Source organism: Nicotiana sylvestris, chromosome 9 (genome assembly GCF_000393655.2).
Source record: "Nicotiana sylvestris chromosome 9, ASM39365v2, whole genome shotgun sequence".
Lineage (NCBI taxonomy): Eukaryota > Viridiplantae > Streptophyta > Magnoliopsida > Solanales > Solanaceae > Nicotiana > Nicotiana sylvestris.
The window spans coordinates 161,972,097-161,996,634 of NC_091065.1; the positions used below are offsets into that span (position 1 = coordinate 161,972,097).

The 24,538-nt window shown below is 37.9% G+C and overlaps 1 protein-coding gene across 2 annotated transcripts; it reads right to left on the bottom strand.

The window, feature by feature from the left end:
- Positions 1-18,432: 18,432 nt before the first annotated feature.
- On the bottom strand, positions 18,433-23,267 carry LOC104247610 (uncharacterized). 2 transcript variants are annotated; one of them, XM_009803666.2, is made up of 3 exons: positions 22,831-23,267; positions 21,254-21,810; positions 18,433-19,521 (listed from the first exon to the last, which is right to left on the bottom strand). In XM_009803666.2, the coding sequence occupies exons 1-3, from the start codon at positions 22,871-22,873 to the stop codon at positions 18,682-18,684; spliced, it is 1,440 nt and encodes a 479-aa protein (XP_009801968.1). In that variant the 5' UTR covers positions 22,874-23,267; the 3' UTR covers positions 18,433-18,681. The 2 variants fall into 2 exon arrangements, with proteins under 2 accessions (XP_009801968.1, XP_009801978.1); XM_009803676.2 differs by having other exon boundaries at positions 21,254-21,750; positions 22,831-23,266.
- Between the last annotated feature and the right edge of the window lie 1,271 nt (positions 23,268-24,538).

Sequence of the window (24,538 nt, forward strand, 5' to 3'; positions counted from 1 at the left end):
AAGACATCCAGAGTAGATATCCACACCTATTTAGCACTCTAGGTATGATTCTAGGCTCATTCGAGGATGAACGTTTGTTTAAGATGTGGAGGATGTAACAACCCAACCGGTCATTTTGGTTTTTTGGATCCCTGTTCCCCTAATTAAGACTCCACGTACGTGTATTTACTATTTATGACTTGCGAGGATGGTTGGTTTGGGTTTGGAAGGGTTCGGGTTAAAATTGAAACACTTAGTTCCTTAATAGTGACTCATAATGTCCAAGTTTGACTTGAGTCAATGTTTTGAGTAAACAACCTTGAAACCAGGATTTGACAGTCCCAATAGGTTTGTATGATAATTTTGGACTTGGGTGTGTGTTCGGATCAGGTTTCGGATGAACCGGGAGTGTTTCGGCACTTAATGTTGAAAGTTGGCGCATTGAAAGTTTTCAAGTTCTTTAAGTTTGGTTTGGAGTAGGCTTTTGGTGTTATAAAGGTCCGTTTGGGATTTTAAGCATAAAAATAGTTATGTATGGTGATTTATGACTTGTACACAAAATTTGGTGTCATTCTGAGTAGTCTAACTATGATTCGGCGCATACGGAGTAAGTTGGAAAACTTGAAGTTCATAAGTTGATTCGATTTGGTTTTGGGGTGCGATTCTTAGTTTTGATGTTGTTTTACGCGTTTTGAGGGTTCGAGCGAGTCCGTTTTATGTTTACGAAGTTGTTGGTATGTTTGGTGAGGCCGTGAGGCCCCCGTGTAGGATTTGGAGGGTCGACAGAGCTTGATTGCTCTTTGGAGAAGAGCTGAAGGTGGTTGGCATCTGGTGCGTTCGCACCTACGGTGGGAACGATCGCATGGAGCGGCACCGCAGGTGCGGTGCCTTGTTCACAGAAGCAAAAATGGAGGGAAGTCAGCGAGGTCCGCAGAAGCAAAACATTTCCGCATATGTGGAAAGAGGTAGCCTGGCCATGGTCGCATGTGCGCGAGGCGAGTAGCAGAAGCGGTCTCGCAGATGCTGGACTTGGACGTAGGTGCAGCTGGTCGTAGGTCATGCGTGTTTCGCAGATGCGGACAATCGAGCGTAGGAGCTATCCCGCAGAAGCAGAGATTCTTCCGCAGGTGCAGAAAACCGTCGGGCAGAAGGGGTGAATTTAAGTCAAGACTTAGGTTCATTTCTTCATTTCTCTCACTTGTTGGTCGAATTTAGAGCTCTTTGAGGAGGGATTTTCACCTAGCACTTTGAGGTAAGTAATTTCTATATAATTTCAGTGTAAATCATGCATTATGGGTAGATTTTAATGTTGAAATTGTGGAAATTATAAGTTTAGTGGAAAAACCTAAGTCTTTGATAAAAATGGGATTTGACCATGAAAATGGTTATGGAATTGAGTAGAAATTATATATTTGGGTTCGTGAGGCTATGAGTAATATTTATCCTCGAAAATTTCCCGAATCCGTGCATGTGGGCCCGAGGGCGAATTTTAGGAATCTTCCAATTTGGGTTGGGTTATGACTCTACAAGCTAAATTATGAACTTTTGGGTATATATGGATTAATTTAATAATATTTGACTAGTTTTGGATTGTTCGGCATCGAGTTGGGGATTTTACAGCGAATTTATGGACTGGAAAGTGAGCTTGGGAACGAGGTAAGTCTCTTGCCTAACCTTGTAAGAGGGAACATATATGTTTTAATTACTATTTGCTGCTAACTATGGGTGCTACTTACGCACGAAGTGACGAGAGTCCGTGTAGCTACAAATCATGCTTGTGTCCGGGTAGTTTTAGGAGTCTATCGTGTAATACTTGTATTAATTTAATAATATTTGACTAATTTCGAATTGTTCGGCATCGACTTGGGGCTTTTAGAGCGAATTTATGGACCAAAAAGTGAGCTTGGGGATGAGGTAAGTCTCTTGCTTAACCTTGTAAAATGAAATTTACCCCATAGATTTTAATTACTATTTGTTGTTAATTGTGGGTGCTATGTATGCACGAAGTCATGAGAGTCTATGGGTAGCTATAAATCATGCTTATGTCCGGGTAGTTTTAGGACTCTATCATGTAATACTTGTATTATTTGCACTCTACTTGTTAATTTAAGTGCTTAAATTATATTGAAACTTGATAAAGGATTTATAAAGATCAAACTTCATTTACTTTGAGTTTTTGGCAGGTTAGTTGAACGTTGGTAAAAATTGTGCCTCCTTGTGTATTAGTCTTGTAGTTAGCCATTAAATTGGAGTTTGTAGAGTACTCGCTCTTCTTATGGAGCAGGTCGAACGCCTCAGCAGTATAATAGATGTATCTATGGTTCGTGCCGGTCGACCCTCGGTAGTGTATACATTATTCTGGCTCAGGCCGTACGACCTCGACATAAATAGTGCGTAATAGTGCTCAGAGTCCGATTACACTTGATATTACTTTTATGACTTGAGAAATTATAATTTACCTGATGGCTCGTATTTGTTGAAGTTAGTAGGTGCTAATTGGGAGCTCTTAATTGACATCTAGTTAAAGAGTCATTTATTTATTGTTCATTGTTGCATTATTATTATTGATGTATTCCATGCCTATTTAGAATTTTTGTACTTTATTTATTGGCCCATATTTAGTGTCGATGTCGATCCCTCATCACTACTTCTTCGAGGTTAGATGTAACGATTCGACTGGTTATTTTGAGCAATTGCATCTGGTTCAGCAGTTTGAGGTTACGAGTAGCTTCACACAGTGTATTATGACTTGCGTGCATCATCGGCTCGGGTTTTTGAGAGGTTCGGAAATGATTTTAAGGAGTGACTCTTATTTGAGAAGCTCAAAGTTGAAAGAATTGACCTGATTTGACTTTTAAGTATTTGACCTCGGATTGGAGTTTTGATGGTTCTGATAGGCTAGGATGGTGATTTTGACTTAGGCGTGCGTCCGTATTTGGAATTGGAGGTCCGTAGGGCAATTGAAGTGTTTCGGCAAAAATTGGAAAGTTGAAGTTTTAGAAGATTGAGAGGTCTGACCGAGAGTTGACTTTGGTGATATCGGGGTCGGAATGCAATTCTGAGAGTTGGATTATCTTTGTTATGTCATTTGGGACTTGCATGCAAAATTTGACGTTATTCTGGATTGATTTGGTATATTTCGGCACGAGTTTTAGAGGTTGGAAGATTTGAAAGTTTATAAGTTTGATCTGTGGTGTGATTCGTAGTTTTGATGATGTTTGATGTGATTTGAGACCTCGAGTGAGTTCGTCTTATGTTATGGAACTTGTTGGCATGTTTCGATGGTCCCGGGGGCCTCGGACGTGTTTTGGATGGGTTATGAGCCATTTCTCCATGATGTTGGACAACTATTTTGCTGGTGGTTTCCTTAATCGTGTTCGCATCAATTCCTCTGCGTTCGCATAGCGTAATTATGGAGGCAAGAATAATTGTTCTTCGCATTCACACACTACATTCCACGATCGCGTAGGTGTGCATTTTCCTTCAACGCGTGCGCGTTTAACCGTCCGTATTCGAGTAGCACAGCCCTATCTGGTTCCCTTTTGCGACTGCATTCTATCTTTCGCGGTCGCATAGTGTATTCCTTGGGCATAAGAATTTTCCCTCCTTCACGATCACACTCATCTGTTCGCGATTGCGTAGCATTAATTATGGACAATAGCTATTTCCTCTTCGCGACTGCAATTGAAATTTCGCGATCGCGATGTAAAAATACCTGGGCAGAATATAAAAGTACTTTATTTCAAGGGTTATCCATTTTTATCATTTTTGGAGTTGTAGAGCTCGGTTTTGAGCGATTCATTGTGGGTTCTTCAAGCAAATCATTGGGGGTAAGTGTTCTTCACCCGAAATTTATTATATTCCATGATTCTATCTTTATTTTTATCTTATAATTAGTGATGTGAGTTGAGAAAAAATGGGAATTTTTGAAGAAACCTTTCAAAATATAAAATGATGATTTGAAGGACAAATCGGTATCAAAATTTAATAATTTTGGTATGGTTGAACTCGTATCCGAATGGGTGTTCGGGTTTTGTAAATTTTATCGGGTTCCGAGGTGCAGGCCTGGGGGGTTGACTTTTTAGTTCTTGTTAAAGATTGAAGCTTTATTATCCACAAATATTTTCTATGAGTTTTATTTATGAATTGAAGTTATTTTGGCTAGATTTGAGTCGTCCAGAGGTTATTTTACTCGAGCAGGTCATTTTAGAGTATCGGTCTAGCTTCTTCGAGGTAAGTGTCTTGTCTAACTTTATGTGGGGAAAACTACCCCTTAGGAATTAAGTTAATTTTACTATCTTGTTATGTGAAAGTCATGCGGTCTATATGTGGTAATTGACCAGTGCAGGGTGTCTACTATCTTTCCATGCCTTTAATTGAATTGTCATAACATGTGATATCTCGTTATTAGTCTACTCTCACATGCTCTATTTGATGTTGTTAGCACCGATAGTACCTCTTAATCGTTATTTGACCCTTTGATGAGAGGCTATAATGGTGTATTTTGGCCACTAATTGCACTCTAATTCGCTGCACTTTACTAATGTTTGAGCTTTAAATGGTATTAATTTGCACTGACTATGTATTTTATGCTTTGCAGGAGAGATTCCGGGCTACGATGAGGTTAGGGAGCATTTTTGAGCTAGTATGGAGCTTTGAAGGCTAAGTAAAAGCTTATGGAGTAATTTGGGATTATGTTCGAGGATCAAAGGACGTTAGCGCACTTAAAAAGAAGAACGAAAAAGAGAGTAGAAAGTTGCCCAGGTATGCTGACATGCACTGGTCGCACATGACAAGCAAAAATTGGCCAAAGTGCGCGGTCACATGCGTGGTCACCTGCCCAGGTGCACGGCCGCACACGTTTGTCCGAAAAATTTTCCCAAGACTAATTTTGTAATTTTGGAGGTGAATTCCCTTGACCTATATTGAGCCCAGCTCGTCTAAAAAGAGGGTATTCGAGATTTTGAGAGCAACTTTGGAGGGAGAAGAAGGACGGAAGCAACGAGAAAGTAAGATACTTGATCCAATTCACTCAATACGAATATTTGTTTGAATTTGGGAATTGTAATGTCTTCTTGTTCTTCTAATACTCTTGCTATGGATATTTTCTCCATTATGGAGTAATTCTCCATAGTGTTATTGATGGATGTTGTGAATTGACTATTGTTTTGGGTGTTACTCTTTGTTAATTGCCCCAATTTATTGAATGAGTTACTAATTGAATTTCAAGGCTTACTGTAGTTTTACTTTAATCGAAAAAGAAGTTTTGCTGCTATTTGCATTGTACCATCTTATTTGGGTTGATTTCATATATCTTATAGGTAATCGAATGAGCTTTAAGAGTTATTGATTAACCCAGTTCAAAAGAATAACCGAGAGGTGCTCTTTGAAAGATCGTTCATTCAATATTTTAGTGCATATATTCATAGGACCTATTGTTAATCTAATTTAAGGAATCAAATTTACTCGGAAGAAGAATTTAAACCCCTGAAGTGGCCTAATCATCTGTTGAAATCGAAAGAGTTAACAGAAGTTAAGAGTGAATTTAACACAGAGTTGCCCGGAACACTAGTTGATCACACATCTTGTCATTGTCGTTATTTCTAGCAATGATAATCCATCGTTGTTACTAATTATTAGGGTATAATTAGTTTCTTACAGTCGATAATATTAGTTTTATTTGCAGTAGATAATAACATCAATCAAAAGGTTTATTATCGTGGATAGTGTTGAGCTAAAAACTTAATAGGACATTATTGAAACCAATCGCTGTGGAGATGATTAAATATTGTACTATCTTTGACTAGCGAGTTTACGTTTTATACATGGATTTTGCGCTCGTCAAATTTTGGCGCCGTTGCCGGGGATTGGCAATCAATTGTGTTTAAATTAATTTTCAGCGCTAATTCAGGAACAACTTTATTTTATTTTTGTTTTTGCCGCTCTTCTCATCTGTGTGCAGGCAACTCAGCGATGTATGAGTCAATCCTCTTCAAAGGACTTGGGTCAGCCTTCAACTCAAGATACAATGGCGAACAATGACGAGATAGTAGACCTAGCCGCTAGAGAGGCGGCTTAGAAACATGAAGCACGGTTAGCGGCTGAAGCAGCCCGTAGAATTGCAAATGAAACGGTTGATGGGGATCGAAGACTCAATCCCAACTGAATTATCGAGGATGCATTTGAAAATGCAGTTCCTAGGCCTGGAAGATCACTGGGAGATTATGCTAGATCGGTGTACAACCAACAACAGTCTAGTGCGAGGCCCCCACCCATCGATGCCAACAATTTTGAACTCAAACAGGGAGTCATCTAGACCATTTAGAACAATTGCATTTTCAGGGGCAAACCCAATGAAGATCCCAACAAACATTTGATGGAATTTGATGAAATTATGAACATATTACGCTACAATGGAGCATCACATAATGCTATATAAGCATTCCCGTTCTCACTGAAGGATGATGCAAAGCAGTGGTTGAGAAGTCTACCCACAAGGTGAATTCATACTTGGGAGGAGATGACTACCAAATTTTAAAAATACTTCTCGGCTACTAAAACTGGAAAGATGAGGAAGGAGATTCACAATTTCAGCCAAGGTGAAAGAGAGACAGTGTTTGAGGTATGGGAAAGATTTAAGGAGCTATTACGGAGGTGACCTCACAACGGAATGGAGCAATGGATACAACTTCCGAACTTTTGGGGCGAGCTAAATCTGTCATCAAGGAGATTGCTTAATAGTGCAGTTGCAGGTCCTCTGATGAAGAAAACTCTGGAAGAGATTGTCACTCTTTTGAATGAACTATCTGAAGATGCAGATCAATGGTCCACAGACCAAGAGGATCAGAGAAAATCAACAGGGGTGCACCAAGTAGAATCGTCTATAGCTATGCAAGCCCAAATTGTATCTATAGCTAAGGACATCAAGCAATTGACTATGGCTCAGGTGCAAAATCAACTACAGGTGGGTTGTGACATCTGTGGGCTGGGACACCCTACACATGAGTGTCAAGCTACAACTGAGGAGGTCAACGCTGTGGGAAACTTTAATAGAAGAAACTACCAAGGTGGGAACAACTTTAATGTTATGGGTCAAAGACATCCAGGTTTTTTGTGGAGTTCACCTAATGGGAGCTTGAACTCATGGCAGCAAAACAATCTTAGACCCCAGGGTCAAGGACCACCAGGTTTTCAGAACTAGCAAAGGCAACAATACCAGCCACCATAGCCAAATCAGTCAAATATGGAAGATCTCATGAAGGCATTCATTTATAAAACAGATGAAAAATTCAAGACTCAGGGCACGACTATCCAGAATTTAGAAAGACAAATGGGATAGATTGCAAATTTTCTGTCTGAGAGGGCTCCTAGGACTCTCCCTTGACACAGAAAAGAACCCAAAGGAAACAATCAAAGTTGTGTCTCTGAGAAATGGAAAAACATTGACTGACCCAATAGTGAAGGCTAAACCTGAGGTAGTTAACAAGCATATTGAGACACCAGCGGAGAAAAAGAGTGAAGAGCAAAAGAGTCAGGATAGCGGGGTACAAAAGGAGATTAAAGAAAGTAGACATATGCCAGCTCTACTGTTCCCTCAAAAGATGAAGCGGGAGAAACTTGAAAAATGTTTTGGGCGATTCTTGGAGATGCTCAAATAACTTTATGTGAACATTCCCTTCACAGAGGTACGCACTCAGATGCCTACTTATGCAAAGTTCTTGAAGGAAATCCTATCCAGCAAGAGAAAATTAGAGTAGACAATAGTGGTCAAGTTGAATGCCCACTGTAGTGCCATATTGCAAAACAAAATTCCCCAAAAGTGTGGGGACCCAGGAAGCTTCACCATACCATGCTCGTTGGAGAGTGAAAAATTTGACAAGGTCCTTTGTGATTCTGGTGCCTCTATAAATCTAATGCCTCTGTCTGTATTCAGGAAATTGGAAGGTGAACTTGGAGTGATCAATTCAATACTAGTGTCCCTACAATTGGCCAACCAGACCACCATTCTACCTGAGGGAATCATTGAAGATATTCTAGTACGGGTGGACAAGTTTGTGTTCCCCATAGACTTTATTATGGCGGATATGGAGGTGAATAAGGAGTTGCCTTTAATTCTAGGGAGGCCATTTTTATGTACAGGTAGAGCCATCCTTTATATCTATGAGGGACAACTTATGCTCAGAGTGGGCAATGAGAAAGTGGTGTTCCAGATGAAGAGAATGATGAAATATCCCAATGATGAGGCATTTGACTACTCGTGTTTCAAGCTAGATGTCATTGGGGAGTTGGCCGAAAAGTAAAAGTTTGACAAGCTTGTGGGGGATACTTTAGAGAGGTGTATTACTCAGTCTATCACAGTGGAGGATGAAGATCCTGGAATAAAGAAAGAGGTTGAAGCTCTTGAAACTGAGGATCAAGTGGTTGATGAGGAGGAACTAAAAGAGGAGGCTTCAAAGCCCAATGTGAAATTGAAAGTCCTCCCCACTCACTTGAAATATGTTTTTCTCGAAACTAATAATTTTCTTGTGATTATTTCTGCTGACTTGACAGGTACACAGGAGCAAAAGCTGGTGGAGTTGATGACAAAGCACAAGAAGGCCATTGGTTGGAGCATAACTGATATTCGGGGAATCGGTCCAGCCATTTGCATGCATTAAATTCTATTGGAAGAAAATAGCAAGCTAGTGGTGCAGCCTCAATGCAAGTTGAACAAAAATTTGGAGAAGGTAGTGCATTAGGAGATCATCAAATTTCTAGATGCGAGAGTGATTTTTCCCATCTCTGATTGCCAGTGGACGAGTCCAGTGCAAGTTGTACCTAAAAAGGGGGACATGACCGTGGTGAAAAAGAAGATAATGAATTGATCCCCACAAGAATAGTCATTGGGTGGAGAATGTGTATTGGTTATAGAAGCTGAATAATGCAACAAGGAAAGATAATTTCCCACTTTCCTTTATTGATCAAATGCTCGAGAAAGTGGCTGGACATGGATGCTACTGCTTCTTGGATAGGTATTCAGGCTGCAATCAGATATTCATTACCATAGAAGATGTTGATAAGACCACATTCACTTGCCCATCAGGTACTTTTGCTTACAGGAGGCTGTCGTTTGGGCTATATAATGCACCTGCCACTTTTCAAAGGTGCATGATGTCTATATTCTCCGATTTAAACGGGAAGTGTCTTGAGGTGTTCATGGATGATTTCACCCTTTTTGATAATGACTTTGAGGATTGCTTGATGAATTTGAAGCTCGTGCTTGAACGTTGTGAAGCCACTCACTTGGTTCTTAATTGGGAGAAGTGTCACTTCATGGTGAAGGAGGGAATTATCCTGGGCCACAAAGTAACTGCTCATGGAATTGAAGTCGACAAAGCTAAGGTTGATATTATCGCTAGGCTCCCTACCCCGGCTTCGGTGAAGAGCATAAGAAGCTTCTTGGGATATGTTGGGTTCTATAGGAGGTTCATCAAAAACTTTTCCAGCATTACCAAGCCATTAACAGCATTGCTAGCAAAAGATGCCAAGTTTATTTTCAATGTGGAGTGCTTAAGAGCATTCGAATTGATAAAGGAAAAGCTTGTTGGTGCTTCTATTATGGTGACACCTGATTGGAGCCATCCATTTGAGATAATGTGTGATGCTAGTGATGTAGTTGTAGGAGCAATTTTGGGGCAACGAAGAGATAAAATGTTTAGGCCCATCTAATATGCAAGAAGGACATTAAATGATGCCCAAGTAAATTATGCCACTACTGAGAAGGAGTTTTTTGTTGTGGTCTTTGCTTTTGACAAGTTTAGATCATACCTTGCGGGAAGTAAGGTGACTGTACACACTGATCATTCAGCATTGAAATACCTATTAAGTAAGAAGATATCCAAGCCACGTCCGATGCGGTGGGTGTTATTGCTCCAAGAGTTTGACTTGGAGATAAAGACAGGAAGGGCACGGAAAATCAAGTCGCAAATCATCTATCTCGACTTGAGAAACCTCCAGTTGAAATAGTCAAAATAAGGGAAGAGTTCCCTAATGAGTAGATTTTCTCCATAGCTGCGATCTCCGAACGACAGCCTTGGTATGTGGATATATCCAACTATTTTGCCCCATGACCTCACTCATGATCAAATACGGAAGCTTCAAGGTGAGGTAAAAAGTTATTTTTGGGATGACCCTTTCTTTTTTAAACTGTGTGCAGATAGTGTGATTCGAAGATGTGTGCCTGAAGGAGAAATGACAAGCATTCTATCTCATTTCCATGATGGAGCAGCTGGAGGACACTATGGTGGAAATCACAATGCAGCAAAGGTCATGAAAGCTGGTTTCTTTTGGCCTACTCTGTACAAAGATGCAAGGGCGTATATAGCTGTATGTGACAAGTGTCATAGAGCATGTAATATTAGCAAGAGGGACGAAATACCTCTCAACTCCATTATGGTATGTGCAATTTTTTATGTTTGGGGCATTGAATTCATGGGTCTGTTCCTAATGTCTCATTCTCATGAATATATCCTAGTAGCCATTGATTATGTCTCTAAATGGGTCGAGTCAATTCCTACTAGGACCAATGATGCTCAGGTGGTATGTGAGTTTTTGCGGAAAAATATCTTTACCTGTTTTGGGACACCTCGAGTGATTATCAATGACAATGGATCACACTTTGTGAATAAATAGTTTGCCGCACTACTGTCCAAGTATGGTGTCACATACAAAATAGGAACCTCGTACCATGCCCAAACTAGTGGGCAAGTCAAAGTAGCCAACCGGGAACTTAAATGAATTCTTGAAAAGACGGTTAGTGTTTCTCGTAAAAATTGGTCTGTCAAGGTGGATGAAGCTCTATGGGTGTATAGAACTGCTTTCAAAACAATCATAGGGACTTTGCCATTCAAACTAGTGTATGGAAAGTCATGTCACCTACCTGTTGAGATAGAACATAAGGCTTATTGGGCAATTAAGATGCTTAATCTTGATCTTAGTCTTGTAGGTTATCACAGGTTGGCGCAAATAAATGAATTGGAAGATCAGGCTGGATACGTATGAAAGTGCAGATCTTCAAGGAAAAGACTAAAAGGTGGCATGATCGTCTGATTAAGCTAAAGGAGTTTCATAAAGTGGATAGAGTCGTAATGTACAATAGTAGACTCCAATTACTTCCCGGAAAATTCAAGTCTAGATGGGAGAGACCATATGTGGTGAAACATATATCACCATATGGGGCAATTGAGATCCAGAACCAAGACGAAATAGAAAGTTTCAAAGTAAATGGGCACAGATTAAAATTGTATCTCGTTGGGGGATTTGCACAACAATCCTCGAGCATCAAAATCAATTGAGGATGCCCGGTTGAGTCAAGCTCACGACTATAACTTAGAACTACCTCTAACCCTTCCTCTAATTAGATTTTCTTTTTTCCAATTCACTTTTGTTTACAACATAGAATAGATAGAAATTAGTGTATACTACGGTGTAGTAGGTACAAGAAGGCACATAACGCTAAAATTACAAAAAAACGTGCACAACCACACACTGACCGTGCATATGACCACGCATTTTCAGACCCTCACTGCCTCACATGCGCGGCCGCACACTGACTGCGCATATGGCCGTGCATTTTCAGACCCCCACTACCTCACGTGCGCGGCCGCGCACTCACTGCTCACTGACCATGCACAAGTGAGCTATTTTTTGTTTTTTGTTTTTAATTTCAAACCCCACCCTTGTTCTAAACTACCCCAATTTCGTACCCCCCTTTCTAAACACACCCAATTTCAAAATCCCCCCCCCTTCTTCTAAACAACCCTAACCTTGCCCCTTTCTCTCATCTCTTCTCTTAAGCCTCCAATCCTACCATCATTAGACAATGCCCTCCTTCCTCTCCCCACATCCTCACATGTTTCCCCTCAGGTAAGTGAGATATTTTCTCCCTCTTAGTTTAGTTTATTCTCTTTTTTTTTCTTGTGTTGTAATAGATTTTTGTTAGTACTTTCTTTCTAGTTATACTCGCTTTCTTATAGGGTGGGAGTTGAATTTCACCATGGATGGGTAGGTGTGACATTGGTGTATCATTCGTCTAATTGGGGATTAAAATAGTTTTGTATGGGGGTTTGGCAGAACTGTGCATATCAGGTGTTCGTATAAATGCCACAAAGAGTTTGGGACTGTAATTTTGTGACCAAGTGTGATGGTTAAGTCTAAATAACCTCTCTTGGTTCACCACTTGTTCTTTTCACTAATATTGGGTATTTGTTACATGTATTATGACGCCGTCTAAGAAACAAAAAATCGCAAGTGCTTCCTCAAGTGGTCACGCTGGCTCGTCCCGGTCGCGAGCTTCTGCTATTGCTCGCTTGTATGATACTACCAAGTTCATCTTCAGTGCTGCCCAGGAACGATTCTGTAATAAGGCAAGAATAAAGCCCATACCGTAGAGGGGGATTGATATAGGATCCCACCAAAATGATTGTCCCACTATGTATCATGAATTGGTCAGGCGAGGTTTGGGGATATTTTTTGAAGAACCTGACGAGGCCAACTTAATGGTTGTTTGGGAGTTTTATGCGAACTTCTCGGAACATGTCAACCATGTCTACACAGTTTGAAAGAAGAGTGTGGACGTATCCACAGAGGCCATTCGAAGGGCCTACCGTTTGCTAGTGTTTGGGGGAAATCCTGAAACATAAGACTACTATGACACGTATAGCAGAGAACCACTCATGTGGAAATTGTTCTTTAGAACTATTTATGTGCCCAATAAGGAGGTAGTGTGACTTACACTGGGGCAAAAGTTTCATTCATCATCGCTTACCTTTGAAGGGAAGTGCTGGCTCCACATCATAAATAACCGCTTGATGCCTTCCTCAAACACCATTGAGGTGAATGGTCCCTTGACTGCACTGATTTGGTGCTTTATCAATGGCCATGATTTTGATGTGGCTAAGGTTATTCATGGCGAGATGTTCATTCGCTATCCTTTGCAGAGGTATGGTTTCTTTTTTCCATCCTTAATCACTCGGTTATGCCGTGAGGCACATGTACCAAAAAATAGGGACATGGATGGGAAAGTCAAAAAGGAACAAAAATTCTGGGCTGATAAAATGGTAATAAGGACCCTGCTAGGCCTGTCGAGGCAGCTAGCGATGAGTCTGATGCGCCTGACGATGGCAATGAGGTGCAAGCTGAAGATGTTGCTGCCTTCCCGCCGCACGAGCAGGATATTGGGGGAACCTCAGGGGCAGATGGGAGACAAGAATGAGCGCCTTAGATCAGGAGATGGCGGGAATGCGTACCTCTATCACAGACTTGGGAGCTCGATTGGATGCCCTTGCTACACAAAATGCCAAATCTGAGAGGAAGATCATGGCACGGTTGCGTTAACTTGGTCGGGCTTTCCATTTAGACCCCGGAATTGTCTCCGACACCGACTGACTCTATTAGGGAAGTCTTCTTTACCTTGCATTTTTTTGTGTGATATGGGAACATGTCACCATTTAAAGTGTGGGGTGGGGGCTATGTGTGTTGTATGTACATGTAGTTGTAGTTTCCTCTTGGTAAGTTGTAGTTTGCCTTATCTTTGCTAGTGCATTAGGTAGCAATTAATTGAAAGAAAAAAAAAATTAAAATTTTTGTCTTTTCCTGACGATGGATATCAATTCGACGGGTTTCTTGAGGGATTAAAGTCGAAAGAAAAAAGACAAAAAGATATTCTTTTGTTAGGTAGTGTATTAATTCGCCCTTGATTTTTCTTTGTGCCGCGATTCTTTTCCAAGAGTTTTATTTGAATCGGGTGTAGTTAGTTTTTGTTTTCTTTAGGAGTAAGGAAACCTTGCGCTATGAATTGAATAAAAGGAAATATATCTTGACTTGATCATGCCTTGAGAATAGTGAGTGCTTTGGTTGTGACGCTTAGGCTCAAGTTTTGACTCTTGTACAAGTACCTTAACTTGTATGATCTTAACTTTGCTTAACTACTTTGACTAGGGTGTCTTGATGAGTCCAATCTTGAGTGAATTATGTGCCATATGGGTGCGAGGTTTGTGTTATTTTGTGCAATGCATTTGATTTCTAGAACTTGCCCTGTGTATTTGCAAAGCAAAATAGTAGTTTTATTCAGTCTTGGAAGTGATATAGGCATTTCTTTGTTGAGTCAGTTATAAGCCTTTGCCCACCTAATTGTTATGTATCTAAGTTAACCCCTTTGAGCCTATAATCCTATTTCTTTGACAACAACATTACAAACCTTACCCAATTATTTAAATTGACAATCTATTTGAACCTTGTACCTCTCGTGAGCACTTGAATTTATTATAAACTGTGTAAAAGTTGAAGTGTGGGGTGGTTGGTTTGGCTTTTGAGTGGAACTAATGAAATAATGAGAAAAGTGCAAGGTTTTGAAAAAGTGTGAGCCACTTGAATTGAATAAGAAAAGGAAAAATAATAATAATTCTATGTGTGTGAAGAATATTCCTTGATAGTAGTGACTCTTGATGCAATTGTGCTTAAATAATTTGGGAGTTGATGTATATTGGTGTGAAGGTAGAGTTTTTGTTTGACATAAGTGTGGGGTTTTAAATTTTAAAATGTATATATTAAAGTGCTTAGGGAGGTGTAGTCACTCTTATATCTAAATATATCATACCCGTCCGGCAGCCTACATTACAACTAGTTAAAGTCCTGCTTGATCCTTGACTGAATGAGTTCAATTAGTAGAGTAGTACACTACGGGCAAGCCTATGGTTCATCTTTTGTGGCATATGAATGTTGGTTCTGAGAGTGAGCGAATTCTTTCATTCATGAGTTCCTACTTGTTCTTAACTTTTATTGTATGTGGAACTACTCTCTTTTGTTGTGTGAGGGTACTTGATTCATGAAGGAAATGCAATGTTATTGACCTCTATGTTAGAGAAAGTAAGTTGGTTATAGATAATGCGTGGTGTTGTGGAGTCAAATTTTGAGGTTAAGATGTCACAATATTGTACTTAATCTGTTTTAAAGAGTCTTGAGTGTTGTTGAGAAGGGGTGTATTTAGGTGAAGTATAGTTGGATTGCTCGAGGATGAGCAATGGTTTAAGTGTGGGGTGGTGATGTGAGGCTATAATAGTGTATTTTGGTCACTAATTGCACTCTAATTCACTGTACTTTACTAATGTTTGAGCTTTAAATAGTATTAATTTGCACTAACTGTGTATTTTATGCTTCGCAGGAACGATCCCAGGCTACGATGAGGTTAGGGAGCACTTTTGAGCTAGTATGGAGCTTTGAAGGCTAAGTAAAAGCTTATGGAGTAATTTGGGATTATGTTCGAGGATCAAAGGACGTAAGCTCACTAAAAAAGAAGAACGAAGAAGAGAGCAGAAAGTTTCCCAGGTGCGCGGCCGCACACTGGTCGCGCACGACCAGCAGAAACTGGCCAAAGTGCGCGGCCACATGCGTGGTCACCTGCCCAAGTGCGCGGCTGCGCACTTTTGTCAGGAAAATTTTTCCAAGGCTAATTTTGTAATTTTGAAGGCAACTTCCTTTGACCTATATTGAGCCCAACTCGTCTAAAAAGAGGGTATTCGAGATTTTGAGAGCAACTTTGGAGGAGAAGAAGGATGGAAGCAACATGAAAGCAAGATTTGATCCAATTCACTCAATAAGAAAGTTTGTTTGAATTTGGGAATTATAATGTCTTCTTGTTCTTCTAATACTCTTGTTATGAATATTTTCTCCGTTATGGAGTAATTCTCTGTAGGGTTATTGACGGAAGTTGTGAATGGACTATTGTTATGGGTGTTACTTTTTGTTAATTGCTCGAATTTATTGAATGAGTTACTAATTGAATTCAAGGCGTATTGTAGTTTTACTTCAATCGAAAGAGAAGTTTTGCTGCTATTTGCATTGTACCATCTTATTTGGGTTGCTTTCACATCTCTTATAAGTAATCGAAAGAGCTTTAAGAGTTATCGATTAACCCAGTTCAAAAGAATAACCGAGAGGTATTCTTTGAAAGATCGTTCATTCAATATTTTAGTGCATATGTTCATAAGACCTATTGTTAGGCTAATTAAAGGAATCAAATTTATTCGGAAGAAGAATTTGAACCCCTGAAGTGGCCTAATCATCTGATGAAATCGAAAGAGTTAACAAAAGTTAAGAGTGAATTTAACACAGAGTTGCCCGAAACACTAGTTGATCACACATTTTGTCATCACCCTTATTTCTAGCACTGATAATCAATCGTTGTTACTAATCATTAGGGTATCATTAGTTTTCTACAGTCGATAATATTAGTTTTATTTGCAGTAGACAATAACATCAATCAAAAGATTTATTATCGTGGATAGTGTTGAGCTGAAAATTTAATAGGACATTATTGAAACCAATCCAAGTGGAGACGATTAAACACTATACTATCTTTGACTAGCGAGCCTACATTTTATACACCGGTTTTGCGCTCGTCACCCTTATATACCTTAGTTGAAATTATTGCCTTCCTTGTTGTCTTGTTACCTCTAAATTGTTGGATTTCTTCTATGACTATTGCTTATTTGCTATATGTCCTAATTGTTGTGATTGCATTCTTAGTTATCGTGTGCCTTACTTGTCCTGTCATTTTATAAAGTTTGTTGTATTCCTCTGATTCTTACGTGGCTCCTTTGTTGTTGTGTACTCATATCCTTGATTGTAGAAATTCTTGTAAATTGAGTTATTGAATTATTGATGTTGACTTAAAGTATTGTACGGTGGGATCGGGTTGCATGCCTCAACAAGTGAAATAAGGGTGAATTGTTATGGTGAAATAAGGGTGAATTATGGCATTGACTCTGATTACATGGTGGGATCGGGTTGCACGACGCAACATATATTTATTTATTAAAATTGATATTTACATGGTGGAATAAGGGTGGATAGTGTTGTGCGGTAGGATCGGGTAGTGCGCCACACACATTTTATTTATTATTATGATATTGATATGTTGGGATCAGGTTGCTCGCCGCAACAGGTGAAATAAGGGTGAATTGATATGGTGAAATAAAAGTGAATTATGATGTTGACTCTGCTTATATGGTGGGATTGGGTTGTGCGCCGCAACATATATTTATTTATTAAAATTGATATTTATATGGTGAAATATGGGTGGATAGTGTTGTACGGTAGAATCGGGTTGTGCGCCGCAACAAGCTTATGTGCTTGTATTCCCTGTTGTATTGTATTGGTTTCGGTTCTTTCGTATGAGACTCTGAGAATTTTTATTTTCGATTTTTCACCGGTTTTCGAGGATTGAGTTGTTGTCATTGATTAATTGCCTTGTCGTCATTTCCTGCATTCTTTTCCTAATACTATTATTTTGGTGAATTGATTTTCAAGATGAATTTAATGCGCTGAGTTGTTGGTAATATAACGATTTTAAATAAAGAAATTAATAATATGCTTACCTTATGTGATTTTTAATTTAAAACTCATTGTTTTATTCGGTACCTTACCATTTATAATCGTTGTCATATTACTTTAATTGATTTCTCAGCTCAATCTCCTTACCGTGTTTGATGTTTTTACTTCACTTAAAAAGGAATTGCTATTATGTTTTAATATAATAAATTCTATATTAAATTCAGTAGCTTATCTGATGTTGTATTTTATTTGAAAATTGTATTTTCTTCACCCAAATGATTTCTAGAATAAACTCATTTTTCTCATTGATTTCCTACTTGGTTCGGAAACTGTAATTTTACTTTATGATATATAAATAAAATCCATGAACACCCTAAATAGCATTGGTCAGGGATATTATGTACCGGTTAGCACATGAATTTTGCTGCGAAGTGAGATGGAAAATGTGGGCACAAGGTGCCATGAATGTTAAAGGATTTGAAGTTATGATTAATGATGTGAAATAACGGAGAAGTGAGATTGTTGAAATTATGTATTAGAAATGATTTGATTGGTTGAGTTGACATTGTTTTCCCTATGCTCTTACTCATTTAGCCTTAACTTCACTCTCATGCATGGTGCAACCAAAGGTAGTGTTGGATAGATTTCTGAACATCACATTCTATTTCTATTATATAGTCAATTGAAGCTGTATTAACGATGCACAAAACCAAAACCAATTACGCTTCAATCTAATCAGTTTAGGTCGGCTATTCGTATTTTTACAATTCAGGTCACTCCAATTAATAAATAGGTACTATTTGTGCGTCATGCCTCTTTACAATTTTGAATTTAAGAAAATGACCTTTATAGATCTCTTATGTATAAAAGAGAGATCTCTTAAGTGTAAAAATAAATCTCCCATGTGTAAAAAAAAAGAGATAGATTCAAAAAACTAAAAACAAGTTTATAAAGAGTCAAAAAACCAATTGACCTGTCTCAGTCTGATACTATATAATTTTAGTTTCTCTAACATTAGAAGATCTCTACATTTTCTATTTACATATAAGTCTCTACATTGACAATTTTACAGAAACTACAATGTGAACAAATGCCGATCCTGGTTTCACTCACAGAAAAAAATGATTACAGCTGAAGAAATTACACTGTACATTACATTTACATATAATGAATGTTGGGTCCAGCCTCTGCATATTTACACCTATGATTATCTTTTCAAAAATCAACAATATTAACTATAACACATGATGTGGAAGAATACTAAACAACACAAAAAGAAAAGAAAACATATTTTACAAAGAAATCAGAGTGTAAAACCCCTATTTACATTTTTCACCTCCTATAAGGAAGTCTCCATTTCTTATGCCAATATATTGACACTCTAGACCACAAAGGGAACCCAAAGTTGTACTCTATAGGACGGTCTAACGGTCTGCCCACTGTTAATGGTAACCACACATACCTCGAATCCCTTAAGTCAGCCGGATTCCACCTATCAGCCATAAAAATAAAGAGACCAGGTATTCCGGGCAATGGAAGCACAAATGTACTCTGAGCAAAGAAAGTAGTTAGCCGAAAATTTTTGTTCCCGCCAATGCATGGGTTTCCAATGGTCTCCCACGGCCCCATAATCGATTCGGATGCGTGAGCTAGGGCCTCATTTGGAGACCAACTGGTGCAGCCGGATGTGATCATGTAATATGTTCCCTGGTGCTTAAATAGAGCTGGTGCTTCCCTGTGTTGTCCGACAAGAATCCTTCTCACGGTTTCAGTTACATCTACATAATCTTTGTTAAGTGGACCAATATGAAGCTCACTGTTTTTGTCCGATGAGTAGACAAGATATGCAACGCCATCATCATCTTTGAAGAGTGTCATGTCCCTACTATCATATCCATGAGGTCGTTTGCTATACAAATAATTGAAGGGGCCAGTAGGAGAGTCACTAATGGCAACACCTACAGAAGCTTTAGTGTAGTTTGCATCATCAATATGCATCCACATTATGTATTTACCTGTCTTCTCATTGTATATTACTTTTGGCCTCTCTAGCACATTCGATTTGTATAAATCATGTGTCTCGTTTTTTTCTTCAGCTGCTAAAACAATGCCTTCATTTTTCCATGTCCACAAATCTTTTGACGAATAGCAACCGACACCAATGACATCAACCTGCAAGACAAAATTACGGAGATGAAAATCTTCTAACCATAAGGCACGACTGATTATCGACAAAGAAAAGATATTTGGCCTTAGTCAAAAAAACTGATATGACCACCAATATCAGATAATGGATAAGACATCATTTTTAAGGAACTAATGAATTCCCAGTACCTACCTGATTCAACAGTATTTGAGGAAAAGAAGATCAGAAAGTTTTTATAATGGCCTATGCACATAAGATTATATTGTCATGGTTTCACTAAAGCACTTCATGGGCTGTGGAAAATTTTGGTCGACATCAGAAAAATCTAGTCTAATCATGATCAACATTAACAACAACTAAGTCACATTTCATATATGTCACAGTTGCCTGAGAACTATATCTCTAGAATGTCTGAGATTCCCGAACACATTTTCCAATGCTCATATCCTACCTGCCAATGATTCCTAAAGTCCTAACTGGCACAACAAGAATGCATACATTTGGATTAGCAAGTTATCTCATTTTAGCATGAAAAATGAGAGACTTTACAACCTAAGCACAAATTCCTTTATTTCTGACTATAAGGTGCTGTACCTTTTATCTTCATAGGCAGGCACTTCTGTAATGCTTTTCCTCGGTATTACTAGACTATAATTGCAGATACAGCTGCAATAAGGGCGAATTTTTGAGAGAAAATCCATCTACTACCATAATCAAGTTACAACTCACAAATTCATAGGGTAAATCGATGAGGCAAAGAGGCAATAGAACTTATCTTCCAAATTCAATTGTTAAATCTCTTAAGTTTCAGCAGTTAAAAAGGACTGGAATAATGTTCGATTTAAGGTTTTCAGGGACAAACAGCAAATAATCTCTTCTTCTACGATGATTTTATTTGATCAGGATACCGATATCATAGACCATGGGATCCTAAACACATAAATCTCTCCTCATATTCACTTTGTTCTGCCATTTCTCCTTTTCTTTTCATCTCTTCATATTCCATCTATCATCCTATTTAACAGGGATATTAAACTGCCCCCATGTCTTTTCATTCTCATTCAGTCTATATCATCTTCTTCTTTGCTATTCAGTTTACCCTGTCAATTTTGGAGAAGCAAATAGGTTTTTCTTTTCACAGAGCACTGTCATTGAGCTGCTGACATCTAAAAGATAAGAAACATGCTTGACAACCTAAAAGGTGGCTCGGTGAATCAATTGCACAGCTTTCATGAGTGTAAGTTCATCAACAGAAGGAATCAATTAAAAGAGCGTTCAGACTGATAATAGAATAGGGAGAACCAATAGATGATAATCTTATCCCATAAAATACTATTTACTGCATAATTGTCATATTATTTCATAAAGCACACTAATGGATCATAAACTTATAGAAAATGGAGAAAAGGAAGTCATAAATATGCCGATGAATCATTAACCAACAGAATGGAGGAAAGGACCATATGAGCTCTAGGACAGAATGCTGCAACGTAACTGAATATTTCATTACTGTCTAAGGAAGAACATGAGCAAGACAAAGCCATGATGATTTCTGTTTAAAGAGTGCTCTTGGAATGGCTTAAGGTTTTCTTTTGTTCTCATTTTCAGTACCGTTTATTCAAGCACATACAATATAAGAGAAGAGAGAGGAGAAGGGCCTAGGGAACAAGATGTAGAATTGACGGAAAACACGGAGTATATTGGCATTAACTAATATAAACTGATTAACCTATAACCATGCACCATTCTGAAACTTACCCTTGCTGCTCCTTTTTTGTGAGCATGGTAAGTGGGGCCGTCTTTATACTCTCCATACCAATAATACATTTTTGTCCTTGAATCATAAAGAATGCCTCCCCCATGAGCTTGTATAGGGTTCCCCTCAGTATCCAACCACATTCTTCCTGGCCGGTAGTAATAGGTATCATTCCCATAATTCTTCCTAGGATCCACAACAGTTCTTTGACCAGGGAAAAACACATGCCTTAGCTGGGAAGACTCGTCTAGGAATTCATAAATCAAGGTCGTTGGCCTTTTAGGCTTCCGTTTGGCAGCACGTGGGGATCTCTTCCTGGGTGGTGGAAGCTGTATATTCTCCTTCTCGACCTCTTCAAGCTCCCGAAACTGTGTCTGCTGGCTTATACTTAAGTGAGTCCCGCCGCTTTGCACATTTCTTTGATAAGTAAAGGAGCACAGCTGAAGTAAAAGAAGGCACCCTACTAGGCTCCATATGACAATTGGAAACAATCTGCCCCCTGCATTGCAACGTAAAAAGGTTGATTTCCTGGATTTGGTCTTGACCCTCGCGATGTACCCTTTTTATCAACAAAATTCTGCAGTTAAGAAAATGAGAGCTACGGAAATCCAAGCTAAAGTCACAACCACAAAAGATATATGTGGCGCATAATTGAGACAACAGGCATATGCTCATGAATGTAAGGACACATCTCTATACAATATATCTCTCTCGGTAAACATTACTAGTTTATCATATATGAAAGTGCAAAACTTGTATAAACAGAAAAGAGAACAGCTAGAAAAATGAGAAGGTGAATCGAGTGTCCTGAAGTCCATAAGAAGTTAATTGATGAGACATTTAAAACACTATATACAAGTGTAATCAATGAGTTCTTGACCTAAATGGTCCCTCAAGTTCGAGAGTTGTTCTATCTGACACTGAACATAAACAGCCTCCAGGTTTATATTTTTTGATCCAGTTTTGTCTCAACAGCCAACGGCATCTTTGGAGCAAACGATAACCAGATGAGAAAATTACCAAAATCAACCCTATCTTAACGGATTGGAATAAATTCATCTCAAGCATTACACTAACCAATTTTTTTAGATAAATATGACACTAACCAAGAATATCATCTAAATTATGCAGTTTTTAGACCTCTATAGGAATAACTATAAGAACTATCTTTAATCTAAAAACAAAAGTTTCAGCAGAGACCATAGAAAAGCAACATTGTTCAGCTGAAGAACCACAATAAACACCACAGCAGACCAGGTTTAAATCCTAATGGACAAAAAAAAAAGGTTCGGTGATTTCCTCTCATCTGCCTAAACCCTTATATGCAAAGTCCACTGGTTGAAGATACCAGGTATTTTTCGAGGTGCACACAAACTAACCCGGCCAAATGATTATAACATAAATCCACTTAAAATAAGAGCCAAACAAACTCCGAGAAAATAATAAAGGCAGATAAAGCAAATTATTTGTTCTCGGAAAAAAAAAGGATGAAACAAACAAACAATGAAAGGGAAAAAAGGGAGTGCCAGGAAATTATAATAGCTAAGAGTTGTTTATACAACTGAAAAAAGGAGCTTACCAGAAAACAGCCTAGTCGTGGATTGAACAAAATCTCTCGACATATGTTTCTTTGGTAAATGCTCGTGTCAGCTCAAACAGCAATCTTTACTCTGCTGAGCAAAAGTTAAACTAATCATCAAGTCCTCAAGAATCCCTTTTGGGTATTTTATTTCTGTATATGAATTTCACAAAAACATCTAGTGATATAAGTTGTTAAGAACCCATTTTGGAGTATTTCATTTCTGTATAGAGTTTTCACAAAATAAGCTACAAGATTCCAAAAGCACCCATCTTGGTTACTTATTCCGGTGAATTCTTGTACCAATAAACAAAGAGAAGAAAGGGAGGTTGAGTACAAGTGTTTTTGTTGGATCTTTGAGGATAATAATGATGACGATAAGGGAAACTTCAGACCAAAGTTCCTCTGTCGGCCCCCTACTTTCCTCTCTCTCTCGTCAGCACTTTCTCTAAACTTTTTACACTAAAAAAAGAAAAAGTTTCCCAAATTACTACATTCCCGTAATTGGGATGCGTGGGAAAAAGTCAAAAAACATACAACGGGTGTTTACCCCAATTCATATTAATTTATTATGATATAATGTTAAATTAAGCCAAGAATTTGGGCAAGTTACATATATGATTGATCAGCCCAAAAATAATTATACTCTTTGTTATTCAAATATATAAAAAATATTTAGTATATGTATATTATACATTAATATACCAAAAATATATATTATTAGCTATCTATATATATTATTAAAAGGAGAGAAATAAACCCTCTCCTTAAGCCAATTGGCAGCTTAGAAAAAAGCCACATGATATAAGTAGTTAATAATTAGTTATTTAGTTAATAATTAGTTGTTGATTATTATTTTTGAATTTAAATATTTATAAAATAATAAAATAAAATATTTTATAATAAACTATCGTAGTGTCTTTTGTTTACCATCACATCACTAGGAAAGAAAGTTTAAGGCCATCTCCGTCCCTCCCCCATTTCTCCATAACGGGGGCCAACTTTTGCCATAATGGAGCTCCAACCCTCTCTCATTGTTGCCCCGAGGATGAATAGTGTTCGAATACTATTCATCTCCTCCATTACTATTCATGCATATTTTATTATTTAACTCTTTTAATTTATCTCTTTATATATACCTAATTATGTTTATGTAATATCTTTATGATATTAATTTTACATCTTAACTTTGGCGTATAATTTTGATAAATTAATTTTCGTGCATTTATTATTTTTATGTAAAATTATAAGTTAATTTTATTATAATTTATACTTGTACAAAAAATATATAATCATCTCAAAAATGAATGGTACAAATATAAAATATTAGATGATGCTAAAATTGAAAGTTTCCAATATAAAATATTAGATGTTGCTAGAGGTTATGCATTAATAGATTATTTATGAGAGAATATAGAGGTTGAAGTTGAATATTTATGTAGTATTTCGAATGAATTTTATCGTTATGTAATATGTATTTAATTAATCTTGTACCGCAATGATTTCACTTTTATTTGAATTATTAGTTAATCTATAATAAATGCTTAAAAATTATATTATTTAAAATTTTATGGAATTTTTTTAATGAGAATTATAAATTAATGAAAATAAAAGATTGAATTTGTTTAATAGAAATTAAAAAATAAAAATGAAATGGAAGATAATAATATAATATAGAAGAGAGAGAGAAAAATATAAAAAAGAATAT

Coding starts and splice junctions, on each gene's coding strand:
- LOC104247610 (XM_009803666.2), bottom strand. CDS start 22,873: ATGTCGAGAGATTTTGTTCAATCCACGACTAGGCTGTTTTCTG. Junction 21,811..22,830: donor CACGACTAGGCTGTTTTCTG/GTAAGCTCCTTT, acceptor GTTGATAAAAAG/GGTACATCGCGAGGGTCAAG. Junction 19,522..21,253: donor ACAAAAAAGGAGCAGCAAGG/GTAAGTTTCAGA, acceptor TTTGTCTTGCAG/GTTGATGTCATTGGTGTCGG.